Below are 14,983 nucleotides of genomic sequence, written 5' to 3'. Positions count from 1 at the left end.
TGACGCAGGAAGCATCAAAAGAAGATGGAAAGAATACAGAGTCACTACCAAAAAGAACTGGCCAACATTCAACCATTTCAGGAGATTAGCATATGATCAAGAACCAATGGCACTGAAGGAAGAAGTCCGTGCTGCACTGAAGGTATTGGCGAAAAACAAGGCTCCAGGAATTGACGGAATATCAATCAAGATGTTTCACAAACAGATACAAAGCTGGATGTGCTCACTCATCTCTGCCAAGAAATCAGGAATACAACCACTGGCCAACCAACCGGAAGAGATCCATATTTACGCCCATTCCAAAAAAAGGTAATCCAATGGAATGCAAAAATTATCAGACAATATCATATGCAAGTAAAATTTTGCTGAAGATAATTCAAAAATGGCTGCCCCAGTACATCAACAGGGAACTGTCAGAAATTCACGCCAAGTTTAGAGAATACCAGAAAGATATTTACCTGTGTTTAACTGACTATGCAAAGGCATTCCACTGTGTGGATCATAACAAATTATGGATAACACTGGGAAGACTGGGAATTCCGGAACACTTAATTGTGCTCATGAGGAACCTGTACATAGCTCAAGAGGCAGTCATTCGAACAGAATAAGGGGATGCCATGAGGTTTAAAATCAGGGAATATGTGCATCAGGGTTGTATCCTCTCACCACACTTATTCAATCTGTATGCTGAGCAAATAACCAGAGAAGCTGGACTATATGAAAAAGAACACGGTATCAGGATTGGAGGAAGACTCATTAACAACCTGCAATAACATGCAGATAACACAACCTTGCTTGCTGAAAGTGAAGAAGACTTGAAGCACTTACCAATGAAGGTCAAAGACCACAGCCTTCAGTATGGATTGCACCTCAACATAAAGAAAACAAAACTCCTCACAACTGGACCAATGAGCAACATCATGATAAACGGAGAAAGATGTGACAGTTGTGAAGGATTTCATTTTACTTGGATCCATAATCAATGCCCATGGAAGCGGCAGTCAAGAAATCAAATGACATACTGCATTGAGCAAATCCGCTCCAAAAGACTTCTTTAAAGTGTTAAAAAGCAAAGATGTCACACTATGAGGATGAAGGCGTGCCGGACCTTAGCCATTTTTTTTCACATGCATGTGAAAGCTGGACAATGAATAAGGAAGACCAAAGAAGAACTGATGCCTTTGAATTACGGTGTTGGCAAAGAATACTGAATATACCATGGACTGCCAGAAGAATGAACAAATCTGTCTTGGAAGAAGTACAGCCAGAATGCTCCTTAAAAGCGAGGACAGCAAGACTTCACATACTTTGGACATGTTAACAGGAGGGACCAGTCCCTGGAGAAGGACATCACGCTTGGTAAAGCAGAGAGTCGGCGAAAACGAGGAAGACCCTCAATAAGGTGATTTGACACAGGGGCCGCAACAATGGCCTCAAACATAGCAACGATTACGAGGATGGCGTAGGACTCGGCAGCGTTTTGTCCTATTTGTACGTAGGGTCGCTATGATTTGGCACCTAACAAGAAAAAAAAAATGAGACAAAGAAAGCTTTAAGTAACATGTCCAAGGTCATGCAGCTGGTGTCTTGGCCAGGTAGGTCTGTCGTATGTACCAAGTAGGCCTCTCCGTACCCCAGAGGACCAAGGTCCCCAAAGCAGCAGCTCCTTTCCAGACAGATGTCAGAGAGTCACACAGGGCAACCTGTATGATCTCCAGCCCTCAGCCATTCTCCCAGCCATGGATTCCACAGGACTGACTCCCCAGATAGTATCTCCGATTTGGCCACTTACCTCTAATAATTATTTACTGAGGACCTACCATGTGCCAGGCACTACGCTAGGTGCTTGGCATACAGCAGTGAAGCAAACAGACTCCAGTCTCACATTTCCAATCACCAAATAGAGATTTTGCTGGGCAGTTTCGGCATCACCTCAACCACAGCATGTTTAAAATGGAATGAAGCATCTACCCATCTCCCTTTAAAACCAGCAGCATGGTGAAGGGCAGGGAGCTTAGAGACAGATGAATCCACTCTGAAACCTGGCTTCACCACTGGCTGGCTGTGTGTGAAGCTGAAGTCAAATAAACTTCTCTGAGCCTCAGTTTTCTCATCTGTGAAACAAGTAGAACGGTGCATGAATCCTGGATCCGCCTCTTACTAGTCGGGTTTCCCTAATGATACCATTTGCTAGATGTACGACGGAGCAAATCATTTAACCTCCATGTGCCTCTGCTTCCTCAGTCACTAAAATGGGATAATAATAGTACCCTCCTCATAGGGCTGTTGTGAGGATTAAATGAGTTAATATATGTGAAGTGGCATAAGCCAAATGCTTCATAAGTGTGTGCTGTTATTACTAGCTCATAGAATTACTGAGAAATAAGGGAAGAGGAATGAAAAAGAGAATACTTCACTGAGTACCTACTATGTGCTCAGCACTTCACACACATCACCTCGTTTAATTCTGACAACATCCCCACCAGGTATGACTATCACCATCATCTCTAAGGAAACTTGCTCAGAGAGTTTAAGTGATTTGGCCAAGGATACACGGCTAGTAAATGTCAGAACTATAATGTGAACCCAGGTTTCGAAAGACTGTGCTTGAGGCTTGTAAATCTTAAAGAGTCATGATGGGTGTTGTTTATCCCTGCCTGGGTCTAAGAGCTAGAAGGAACCTCAGATAGCATATAACACAGCTCCTGACACATAATAAAAACAAAAACAAAAAAACTAAACCCATCGCTGCTGAGTTGTTTTCAACTCATAGTGACCCTACAGGACAGAGTAGAACTGCCCCACAAGATTTCCAAGGAGCAGCTGGTGGATTTGGACTGCTGACCTTTTGGTTAGAAGCTGAGCTCTTAACCACTGTGCCACCAGGGCTCCTGACATATGGTAGGTAGTCAATAACTTCACTGACTCTATCTATTCCAACACTCTATCTATTCCAACACTTCAGTTTACAAATAGAAAACAGAGGCCCAGAGAGGTTAGGGGCTTTGCTCAAGGTCACATAGCCAGTGAGTGGCAGAGCCAGGGGGCCCAGTCTGGAGTCTCTACAGAGCCCTTCCTTCTCCCTCATCCCTGCCTGGCCGGTTACCAGGTCTGGTCAGGTTCTTTCTTCACAATCTTTCACCCTCCACCCCCAATGCCCCCCCCAGCTCAGGCCCTTGTCACTGCACAGCCTTCCAAGAAGGCTCCCTGCTCCCAGTCATTCTGCCTTTCAGCCCACCTTGCACACACTGCTGCATTCCTTTAAACTTCCCTTTCGAGTCACTTCCTAGCTCAAAACACTGGTCTCCCCTAAAAATCCAGATAAAGGACAAACTTCTTGTCCTGACATTTAGAGCCCCCCACAATTGGGACCAACCTCCCTTCCCCTGCTTCTCCCACTATGCTTCCCCCACGAGTCCCTGGTACCGTGGTCTTCCTGCCCCTGCTCCTGCCATGCCTTGGCCCCTCCTGTTCTCTGCTCACCAGGACCCAACTCAGCCCTGCCTGGCCTCCCACGGCTCCTGACACTTCAGCTGCAGTGAGCTCTCCTGCCTTGTGCACACTCACTGCTCAGTGTCGCGTTGTGACAGGACTTCTGTGTGTGTACCTTGTCTCTCCAACCAGACTGTGCACCCCTGAGAGCAGGGACAGTGTAATAAATAGGCAGTCTTAGGCCTATGAACCAGGAAGCAGCAGGCAAAGAGGAGAGAAAACACACTTTGGACACAGGTAGGCCTAGCGTTCAAATCCCGACCCTTCCATTTATGAGCTGGTACCCTTGGAGAAGTTACTTAACCTCTCTGAGTCAGTTCTCATCTGTAAAAGCAGATAAATAACAACTACTTTAAAGGGTTGTAAGGATCAGAAATAGTGCATGGAGGAAGGTTCTTGTCATCAGTCTTCCCCTGGACTAGGAGCTTCTCCTTGCAGGAACCCAGAATCCAAAGGACGTGTTCTGCTCCCAGTGCTGCATTCTTGGTGGTATGAGGTCTCCCTGTCTGTCTGCTGACTCCTCTCTTTTATATCTCAAAAGAGATTGGCTCCAGACACAGTCCAATCTTGTAGATTGAGTCCTACCTCATTAACAGAACTGCCACCCATCCCACCTCATTAACATCACAGAGTTAGGATTTAAAACACACGAAAATCACATCAGATGACAAATGGTGGACAATACTAGGAATCATGGCCTAGCCAAATACACATATGTTTTGGGGGTACAGTTCAATCCGTGACAGAGCCTGACGGTGGGAGGCCAGAGCGCGTGGGTGGGAGTCCCCTCCCTGGCTTGAGGAGAGGCTTAGTGCATGTAAAGGAACTGGCACTTGGTAAGTGCTTATTTACAGCTGTTCAAATCCTGGTTCTGCTACCTACTTGCTACTTAAGAAGTCCCTTCACCTCTCTGAGCCTCAGTCTCCTCATCTGTAAAACGGGGATACCACAGTTTCAACCTCATAAGGTTGTGGTGAGAGCTGAATGAGATGCTGTGAGGACGGCCGTGAGCCCAGCCCTAGATTCATGAGAGCCACTGACATTTGTCCTAACAGTTCCCACTGTAATACTCCAGCATGCACAGGACCCCCCAGCTCTTTCCAAAGCTGTTGATGTAATTTCAAACCAAACTCCTAATTCTGCCCCATAGCCCCTGGGGTTCCAGTTCCTGGCCTCCCACCTACTGCTATCTCCCCAGGGCTTGGGCATAGGCTTTGGAGCCAGACAGAGATGTGGGTATGAATCTGGGCCCAACTACTTATTAACTATGTGACGTTGGTCAAGTCACTTAACTTCTCTGTGCCTTCATCTGCTACAGAAATAAAATGAGGCATAACTGAATTCACTTGACAGAGCCAGTGGGAGGATTAGGGGAGAATTCACAGAATGGGTTTAGCAAATTGTCTAGCACCTGACAAGAGCTTAATAAATATTAGCCATTATTGTTGTTTCCATGAAACACTATATTCCACAAAACTATTTACAAAGAAACCTTCGGAACACAAGCCACCAACCACCCTCTTCAGCACTGAGACAGAAGTTACTGGAAGTCCTCACTGGATTCCCACAGGCCCTGCCCAGGCAAGACACCAGCCTAAGCCTCTCCTCAAGCCAGGGAGGGGACTCCCACCCACGCGCTCTGGCCTCCCACCGTCAGGCTCTGTCACGGATTGAACTGTACCCCCAAAACATATGTGTATTTGGCTAGGCCATGATTCCTAGTATTGTCCACCATTTGTCATCTGATGTGATTTTCGTGTGTTTTAAATCCTAACTCTGTGATGTTAATGAGGTGGGATGGGTGGCAGTTCTGTTAATGAGGTAGGACTCAATCTACAAGATTGGACTGTGTCTGGAGCCAATCTCTTTTGAGATATAAAAGAGAGGAGTCAGCAGACAGACAGGGAGACCTCATACCACCAAGAATGCAGCACTGGGAGCAGAACACGTCCTTTGGATTCTGGGTTCCTGCAAGGAGAAGCTCCTAGTCCAGGGGAAGACTGATGATAAGAACCTTCCTCCAGAGCCAACAGAAAAAACCTTCCCCTGGAGCTGACACCTTGAATTCGGACTTCTAGCCTACTAAACTGTAAGAGAATAAACTTCTGTTTGTTCAGGTCATCCACTTGTGGTATTTCTGTTACAGCAGCACTAGATGACTAAGACAGGCTTCCTCCTGTTTGGAACTAAGGCAAAAAGAAAGAGGAAGTGAAGCTTTCCATGTTCAACTTCCCCAGGCTGCCGAGGGTTGGGAAGGCTGAGAAGGAGAAGGTGTTGCACTGGAGCAAGAGTGCCACCCAGATGCTGAATGAAAATTCCCAGTTGCAGGGTCCTTGAGCCTGACTGCATGGCAGAACGGACAAGCAACAGCCGACAGTGCTGACCAATCACAGCCTGGATCTGCCCTCAGAATTCTCCTCAACCCAATCCTCCTGGCAGCCACGGCCAATGGCAGTTTGTTAGTGCCTAGAACAAATCTATTTGCTATTCCTGACCAAAAGGCTCACATCTCTTAGGTTTCAATAGAGCAAAATGATTCTCAGTGTATTGACATTCCCTGCCTCACTGGATTCACAAACGAATCCACTGGGCTGAGCAAGGGGATAAAAACACATTTTACAGATGGAGAAACCAAGTTCACTCCACTAGTACAAGGTGAAACTGAAATTAGAACCCTGTCTTCCAAGGCATTCATTTGTTCATTCTTTCAAGCATGAGCACCTACTATGTGCAGGGTGCTGAACTAGGCCTGGGAGTGGCAGGTGAGGGGAGAAGTAACGGGAAAGTACATGTGCCTGCCTGGCACACCACAGATGGTAAGAAAATATTTGTTGAAGAAATGAAGGAAGGAAGGAGGGAGTGATACCAAGAGATGCTAAAACCAGTTGCCCTGGAGTCAGTTCTGACTCATGGCAACCCCATGTGTTGCACAGTAGAACTATGCTCCACAGGGTTTTCATAGCTGTGGCCTTCTGGAAGCAGATCACCAGAGTTGTCTTCTGAGACAACTCTGGGCGGTGGGGGAAGAGTGAGGTTAGCAGCCAACCACGTAACCATTTGCGCCACCTCCCCTAAAGGAATGTAAGATCTACTCCAGGGCCCTTTCGGCTATGTCACTCTCTTCCCCAAGAAGTGACAGGTGCCCCCACAGCTGTTGAGGCCCCCTGCTGCCTCCCAGGTGGGAGACCAAAGGCCCTGGGTAGGTGATGCCAGAGGAGAAAGGCTGATCTTACTGAGTGGCTGTGAGAAGCGAATGAATTTTCCCAAGCCCTCCTCCTGATGCTACAGGCATGCTGTGGGCCTCTTTACCCTGGAGGACAGCCCTCAGAGAGGAGCGTGCAGGCATTTTGCCATCAGAGCCTGAAGGGCTAGGGCTGCCACTGAAGCCCGGTGGCTTACACAGAAGCCCTTGGGGCTGGCCACACTCTAACGAAATGGCTTTAGTGAGGGAAAGCCTGTGACCTGTGCCCCTCTGCTGGGCCCTGACTGCCCTCTGCCCTTCCATTGTGGCCACCTGTGGAGGAAACAACTGCAGAGCTGTGGTCTCCCTACAGGCTCATGAGCTTGGTGATGAGCCAGCTCAAGGTCAGCCACTGTGCCCAGGCTGTGAGTATTGGGTCACTGAAACCTGCACCTGACCGCTCTTGTTAACTCTAGAGGTTTACAGAGCCTCTGCCGCACACCAGGCTTGGTGTCAGGCCTGGGAAGCCAGGAAGAGCTCAGCCTCAGGGCAGAGACAGACAAGAAGTGGATAATTACAGAGTCAGTGTAACAGCCACTGTGAGTCAACGTGGCGTGGTGACACTGGGGCCAGCCTGGTCTGATTTTGAAACCTAGCTCAGCCACTTGTTAGCTTTGTGACTTTGAGGAAGCTACGCAGCCTCTCTGACTGTTTCCTTACTTCTAAAATTGGTAATAATTACTTAAAGGTCTAGCCTATAACTAGCCAATTAATGGTATTATTGTTGTATATACCCAATATCTTGAGAATACTAGGGGGGCGGGAGGGGAACACGTGGGGTGTGAGAGTCCTGGGTAGTGCAAATAGTTAATACATTCAGCTGCTAACTGGAAGATTGGAGGTTTGAATCTACCCAGACATGCCTCATAAGAAAGTCCTGGCAATCTAATTCTGAAAAAGTAGCCATTGAAAACCTATGGAGCACAGTTCTACTCTGACATACATGGGGTCGCCATTAAGTTGGAATCAACTTGAGGGCAACTCGTTATGTGGGGTCAGGGCAGGGAGGCAGAGTTGAGGAAAGCTACAAAAGAAGCAGTGGCAATTAAGCTGGATCAGAAAGAATGAGATGCCAGGCTCACCAGGGCAGGAACAGGACATATGTGCAAAGCAGAGGCAGAGGCATTTCTGTGCATAGTGTGCCTGGGGGCTGCGGCTGTCAGGAGTGGCTGGAGGGTGCTGGGGAGTGGTGGGAGATGAGGTGGGAAGGGCCGGCTGGGAGCCCACTGCCCAGGGTCTCACTGTCTGCCAGGCAAGAGTGCCTGAGCAGGACTCTGACCCCTGTGGGCGAGCAAAGGGAAGGTGGGAGACGATTTGTTTCCTCCCCATGACATTAAGCAACATTGAATCACGTGGTGGGAAAGTTATTCCCTTTTCAATTCCCCTTCAGTCCTCTGACTCAATTAAAGAGAAAGTCTCCACCTTAATATGTCACACTTGCTAACTGCATAGCCTCAAATTGACTACTTTCCACAGGCAACTGTAACCAGCAAGAATTCAGTCACATTGTTATGTTTTTGTTTTTATGATTATCTTCTATTCAGGGCAAGCAATCCTGGCTTTCCACTTACATGGGCGATACAAATTTTCCTTTAAAAATACATTTCAATGACTGATATTCCGGAAACAAGGCTGAAGGCACTTAAGTCATCACCTAAACTCCAAGCCAAGGAAGCCAAATCTGGGTCTTGGAGAGACAACTCTGACAGAAGGGAGAGACCAGGGTGGAGGGGCTGGTGGGCAGAACCCTGAGCGGATCCAGGTAGTTAATGAGGCACGTCTGCCTAGGTAGCGGGCTTCAGGAGGACGAGAATCCAGGGGGGACATCCTGGAAGCAGACAGGACGGGGGTTTGTGACCTGTTGTGTGGAAGCAGAGGGGAGAGGCAACTTTTGTATCTGTTACACAGACTGTAGCTGACTGTGTCTAGATGAGCATCTGTCACTTGGACTTGGATATCTCTACCGTCTCCCATCAGGCTGGAAGCTTCTTGGGGGCAATGTTCTCATCTCCTACTTCTTCTCCAGCTGCCCAGAGTGCTGCGGCTCTGTGTGACCTACACGGTGCTCCAGCGGCATGGCCTACCGGTTGACAGGTCAGGTCATAGTAAAGGGTGACTAACTGGACTAGTTGGCCTGGAACTGAGGGATTTCCTGGGAAGTGGGATTTTCAGTGCCAAAACTGGGATAGTCCGGGGCAAACTGGGTCCAGTTAGTCACCCTACCTCCAACAGTCCCTGCAAGTGGGAGCCCTGGGCCAGAACCCTGTTGGGCTGGAGTTGCTGGCCTCTAGGGCGGAAGTGAGAAACCCACAATGCCTGCACGTGCCCAGGCCCAGGTGATCAGTGCCATGTTTATATGACCACTACCACCCGCCTAAGAGCTGGCCCCCAACCTTCTCAAAAGGCTCAGTGACCTCAGTCCTTCTCATGAAAATATGTTTCACCTTGGTTAGAAGCCCTCTGGCCACACTGCAAAATTTGGTTCCTGCTCAAGCCTGAGAATCCAAAGCCCCCAAATATGCCATTTTTCAGGTGTGGCAATTATTCTAAAAGGAAAGTCAAAGGCCCTGGCACTCAGGGCCCTACAAGTCAGGGCCCAGCCACAATTTCCCCAATTCTCTGAAGTATGCCTGGTGTTCCAGCCAAACAACCTGCTCAATGGTCCATGCCTGTCCTTTTTCCTTCCCACTTCTGTACTCTCTTTTTTGTGTTCCATCTGCCTGGAGGGCTCTCTTCACACATCTTCCCATGCCTGAATTCCACCCAAGCTTTAAGGCTCCAGTACCACCTCTCCATGAAGCCTCCCCAAGGCCTCTAGCTGACATATACTCCTGATTCCCCCAATCCTCTTCCAAAGCCTGGTATCACTTATGGCTGCCAATCAGGCTTTCCACCTCGGCCTGAACTGGACTGGAAACCACCAGAGGGAGTATTCACAGGGCCATTTTTGTGCCCCTTTCCCCTGCTGTCAGAAATCAGCATAGACAATCAGCACATAAATGAACAGATTCATAATACCTAACTGGGAAAAGTTCCAATTTTCTCTAAACAAATCACCTCAAGACAGCAAGAAAGGTCTGCAAAGGGGCTCATCCATTCTTCAGTTATTCATTCATCCATTTGGCCAATAGTCCCTGAGTCTCCCACGTGGCAGATGAGGTGAACATGACGCACAGTCCATACCTTCCCTGTGCAGCAAGAAGGCAGGCAGATGCCGCAGAGACCTGCTCTGGCCTCGCCATAAGGACCACCACGCAGCACAGGGTGCTCTAGGAACATGCGATTGAGGGTCTGACCCAACATGGGGTCATGGAGGCTCCCAGAGAAAGGGACACTAAAGTCAAACATAAGAATGAAGAAGAGGGCGTGGGCACATATAGATTGGGGATGTGCCAGTGCCACCAACTCAGGAGAAAGCAAGCGCCTTGGGGGTCTAGAGACAAACATTCCTGTGCTGCCTGGCTGTGGCATCATCTACCTCAGTTTTTTCATCAGCATAACAGGTTAACAGGGTTAAATTCTCCAGGTTGTGAGGATTTGCAGGGATAATGGGTGAGAAGCACTCAGGGCCTGGTCAAGCTTCCCCCAAACACAGGGATTACTGTTGTCATTACTCAAACAGCTCACAGGACACCAGAGGATCCTAGGTAGCCAGGATTCTGCCCAGGCTGAGCTGGACAATAATCCTGCCTCATGATTAGCCCTGACCTGACAGGGAGGAGAAACAGGGCAGCCATCTGAGCCTTCCCAACTGCCAGGCAGACCAGCCCAGGTCAGACTGTGGGATTCTCAAGGGGCAGAATCTGGGGGGCCAAGAGGCCCAGAGGTGCAAGAGGGAAGGAAGCTGGATGTAGGCAAGAGGAAGACAGCAACTGAGGGTGTGGCAGAGGCCAGGCCTGAGCAGAATGAGACAATGAACAGAAGGGAACCTCCTCTTCCCCGCCCCCCACCCCCCAGCTCCAGAGAATTAGCGAGATAATTTCCTGTGATGGATACAGCAGAGCTCTGACGTCTACAGGCCACTGGATTTCTTCAGGCTAGCTGGGTATTTAAAAGCCTGTCTGAAAGCCACCCTGTTAGGGGAAGGAGTCAACCACTGGCCGGAAACCCCCAAGGTGTGCAAATACCCACGTCATTTCTCAGCAGGAAGGAGCTGGGGTGGAGCAAGCTGAGATTAAGGCCCTGGCCCCAGTGCCCTGCCACCCCGGGGAATCCACACAATAGTCTGGGAGGAAATGAGGGTCACCTGGAGACCACGCTTGCCTTCCTGCCATTCCTCAAACACACCCAACCTGTTCCCACTGCGGGCGTTTGCCTCTACTGCTCCCTCTGCCTGGAACACTCTGTCCCAGATCCTCATACTACCAGCCCCTCTGCACCATTCAGGGCTCATGTCACCTCGTCCTAGAAAAGCGCTGACACATAGTAGGGGCTCAATACATGTTCGAAGAGCGAATGGGTAAGTGTATAGTGAAGTGTTTAGAGCAGGGGCTCTGGTCAGACTGCCTGGGTCTCATCCCAGCTCTTCCTCCCACTGTGTGAGCTTAGACCATTTACCTAACCTCCCTGTAAGCTGAGAGTAACAACAGTACCTACCTCATAGAATTAATGGGAGATTAAATGAGATCATAAGGAGCCCTGATGTTGCAGTGGTTAAGCACTCAGCTGCTAATTGAAAGGTTGTCTGTTCAAACACACCCAGTGGCTCTGTAGGAGAAAGACCTGGAGATGTGCTCCTGTAAAGATTACAGCCAAGAAGACCCTATGGGGCAGTTCTGCTCTGTCACATATGGTTGCTATGAGTTGAAATCAACTTGATGGCACCTAACAACAACAACAAATGAGAACATGTAAAACAGTGCCAGACCCCCCGTAAGCACTCAGCATGTGGTTGCTGCCACCGTGATCTTTGCTTGCTATATTTCTTGTTTATTGATTTGCTCATTTGTTTAACATCTGTCTCCCTCCACACCACATCAGCTCCAGCCTGGCTTGCTCACTGCTGTGTCCCTAGTTTCCAACACAGCTGAGAAAAGGAAATCAGGCCTCTTCCAGTAAGGGAACATGAAGCTGTGGAGTGTGGAAGTAGGGAGACTCACCGATCTGTTTCTCCAGGGCAGCTGCCTCACAGACAGTGGCCCGGGGCAGGATCCCAGGGTCAGTGAAACTCGTCTGTAGCAGGCAGCTCATGACGAAGAAGAGAAGGATGGCGGCGATGATGGGGATGGCGAGGGTCAGGTTGCTGGCCAGGAAAGGACAGCTGGAATGAGAGAGGGAGAAACAGGTCAGCAGAACCCGAAGGGCTCACTGGGCACATGGCTACAGGTCTAGACCAGTGTTCTCCTCCCAGCAAACACCACCACATTCTTGACTAGAGCTTCTCCCTGAGGCTGAGCTTAAGCCCTTTGGTGAGTGCTGTCACTCCTCCTACAAGTGCTGGGAGCAGACATCACTAATTGATCCTTGCACTTTGCCCCTGAGCCCACAACAGATGTGACTAGTAGACCTCAGCACTCTTAACTCCTACACTTAGCTGCCACTTCAGAATCCTAAACACAGAGCATCAGGCAGCCACTACCAATTAACTGGACTGGCACTTGAGATGAACCATCCCTGACGATGTTCATTCATTCATTCACTCCACAAATATTTCTACAGAAATTACTTTAAATGCTAGGCAACACTTTCAATAAGCAGTGGGAATAATAACAGCGAAAAAGAGGTCCTCCCCAGTGTGGCTTATGGTCTAGTGGAAAAAAACATACAAGGAAATGGGAATTGCCACACAAGGTGACGGCTGCTGTAACTGGGAGAGAGGGAAGCATACTGTGGACCAAGCATTTATGCTATAACTGGGGAGGGAAAGGCAGTGGGACAGCCAGGAAGGGCTCGCTGAAGGAGATAACGCCTAAGCTGAAATCTGAAGAATGAGTAGGGGCCACCCAGGTGAAGGGTGGGAAACAGCTTGATTCGGCCACTGCCACTGTCACCCAAAGACTGATGTCCCCAAGGCAGTTCTCTCTGGCCCTAGTTGGCTTGGGGAATAGCCTATGTCTGCCAGATGGTCGCGCCTCCTCTTCTACCAGACAGGCTGCCTATGACAGGGCCCCCCACTCCTCCTTCATCTTAGGGTTGGAACATTCTAAAAGTCTTGGACACTGGTAGGGGTGTGGCTTTTGTGATGAAGCAAATCTATCAGGTCTAATTGCCACTCCACTGTCCATCCAGAAGCCAGAGCTGCCTGTTGGAAGTGTTGGTCAGATCATGGCATTTCCCTGCTTAAAACCTGCCAATGCTTCTCATTATATTCTGCATAAAATCCAAACTCCCCACCACGGCCTTGTAAGCCAGGCATGACCTGGACCCTACCAAAGGCTCCTCCAGCCTCATTCCACACAACTCTCTTCTTGCCCTGCTGCTTCCCGCCACACTGGCCTCGCGACAGTTCCTGGAACAAGTCTAGTTCTTTCCCATCTCAGGGCCCTTGCACTTGAAGTTCCTTCTCTCTGGAATGCTCTTCCCTCCTCAGAAAGACCTTCCCTGACAACTCTACAAAGCAGGCCTCTCCGCAATGTTCTACCACAATGTGCTTTTTCTTTCCTGCATAGCATTTTTTATAAATTTCACTTACTTACTTGCCCGTTTAGGGTCTGGCTGTGTCTCTCCTATTACAGCATAAGCTCCTCTGAGGGGAAAGACTACCACTCTTGTTCACTATCCCCAGCACATTGCACAGTACCTGGCACCAAGAAGATACCCAATAAGTAATTGTTGAATGAATGAAGATCGTTTTCCCCTGGTGCCAGGGGACGGAAAAATACCTACCATCTTTTGAAGGCTTAGTATGTGCCAGATACTGCCTTAATTAATAAGTCATTATTAATAATATCTTAAGTACAGAATAATTACTATGTGCCAGGTACTATGCTAAACGCTTTCCATGGACTTTCTCATTAAATCCTCACCACAACCCTCTGAGGTATGCTCCCCACTTTATAGATGAGGAAACTGAAGCTCAGAGAGCTTAAGTAAGCTGCCCAAGGTCACACAGCTCAGGAGTGTTGAAGCGGGGATTCAAGCCAGGTCTGACTTCTGCATCATACTTACTGTTAACCTCCGTCCTTTGCTACCTTCCTTCCCAGAGCCAGTGTGGCACTAATGGGGGAGGGGCTGCTAGCTGGGAGATGACTGCTGCTGGGAGGCCACAGCCAGTCATGGGTCTAGTAGCCTAAGGTTTCAGTGTCTGGGCCTAAAGACTGGCACAGTAGCAGGGTCCAAACCACCACACCCAGTGGAGGGCCCTGTGAGCACCTAGGCACCGTTTCTGGAGCCTCCACTGCCTGAGGCTCTGGCCTCTAGAGACACATTCCCTGAGGAGCAGAGATGGCCGAGAAAAGGGCTCCAAGCAGGCCACACTCTGCTTGACACATCTTAGTGGTCCTTGGGCCTGACGCTCAAATGGAACTAGCCAGTGTCACAACATGGCAGCACGACCAGTTCCTGTACAACTAGACTTCTTGAAGGACAGAGGAAACTTGACATCTGAGACCAGTAGGGACCTCAGGAACCAGCGAGTCCTGTGCCTGATTACACAGAGGGGGACTCCAAGGGCCAAAGCCAGGTCCAAGGGCACCTAGCCAGCCAAAGACAGGACTGGGATCTCTGGGCTCCCAGCATATGCTCTGCCCATTAATTCATTCACAAATATTTACTGTACTGAGCACCTACTGCATACCAGGCACTGTTCTAGGCACTGAAGATACAGCAGTGAACAAAACAAAGCCCTGCTCTCATGGAGAAAGACAGGCAAGAAACAAACAAGTACATATACAGGATGTCAGATGGTAGCAGGCGCTTCGGAAAACAATAAATCAGGGTAGAGAGGATAGGAGAGAGGGGGTGGTTTGCTTTTTATAGTGCTACTAGGGAAAGCGTCAAATCTACTCTTGAGATAGTCTCTAAATTCAGGGCAGATACACTCAAGGTTGTAATTTGGCTCTCACAGACTTTTCAGCTTCAACTTGAACTTGTACATGAGCAATTGACGGTCTGTTCCACAGTTGGCCCCTGGCCTTGTTCTGACTGATGATATTGAGTTTCTTCATTGTCTGTTTCCACAGACAATATCAATTTGATTCCTGTGTATTCCATCAAATGAAGTCAACGTGTATACTCACCGTTCATATTGTTGAAAAAAGGTATTTCAAATGAGTAAGTCATTGGCCTTAAAAAATTCTACCATGCACTCTC

The 14,983-nt window shown here is 48.8% G+C and overlaps 1 protein-coding gene across 1 annotated transcript in view; it reads right to left on the bottom strand.

Moving 5' to 3' along the window:
- The window catches only part of ZDHHC18 (zinc finger DHHC-type palmitoyltransferase 18), a 32,298-nt gene that overhangs the window by 10,053 nt on the left and 7,262 nt on the right, over positions 1-14,983 (bottom strand). The window contains exon 2 of the mRNA XM_064281544.1: positions 11,833-11,993. Coding sequence (XP_064137614.1) covers positions 11,833-11,993 — 161 coding nt within the window. The remainder of the gene's footprint in view (positions 1-11,832; positions 11,994-14,983) is intronic.

This window comes from Loxodonta africana, chromosome 3 (genome assembly GCF_030014295.1).
Source record: "Loxodonta africana isolate mLoxAfr1 chromosome 3, mLoxAfr1.hap2, whole genome shotgun sequence".
Classification (NCBI taxonomy): domain Eukaryota; kingdom Metazoa; phylum Chordata; class Mammalia; order Proboscidea; family Elephantidae; genus Loxodonta; species Loxodonta africana.
This window is presented reverse-complemented; position numbering and strand designations above follow the sequence as displayed.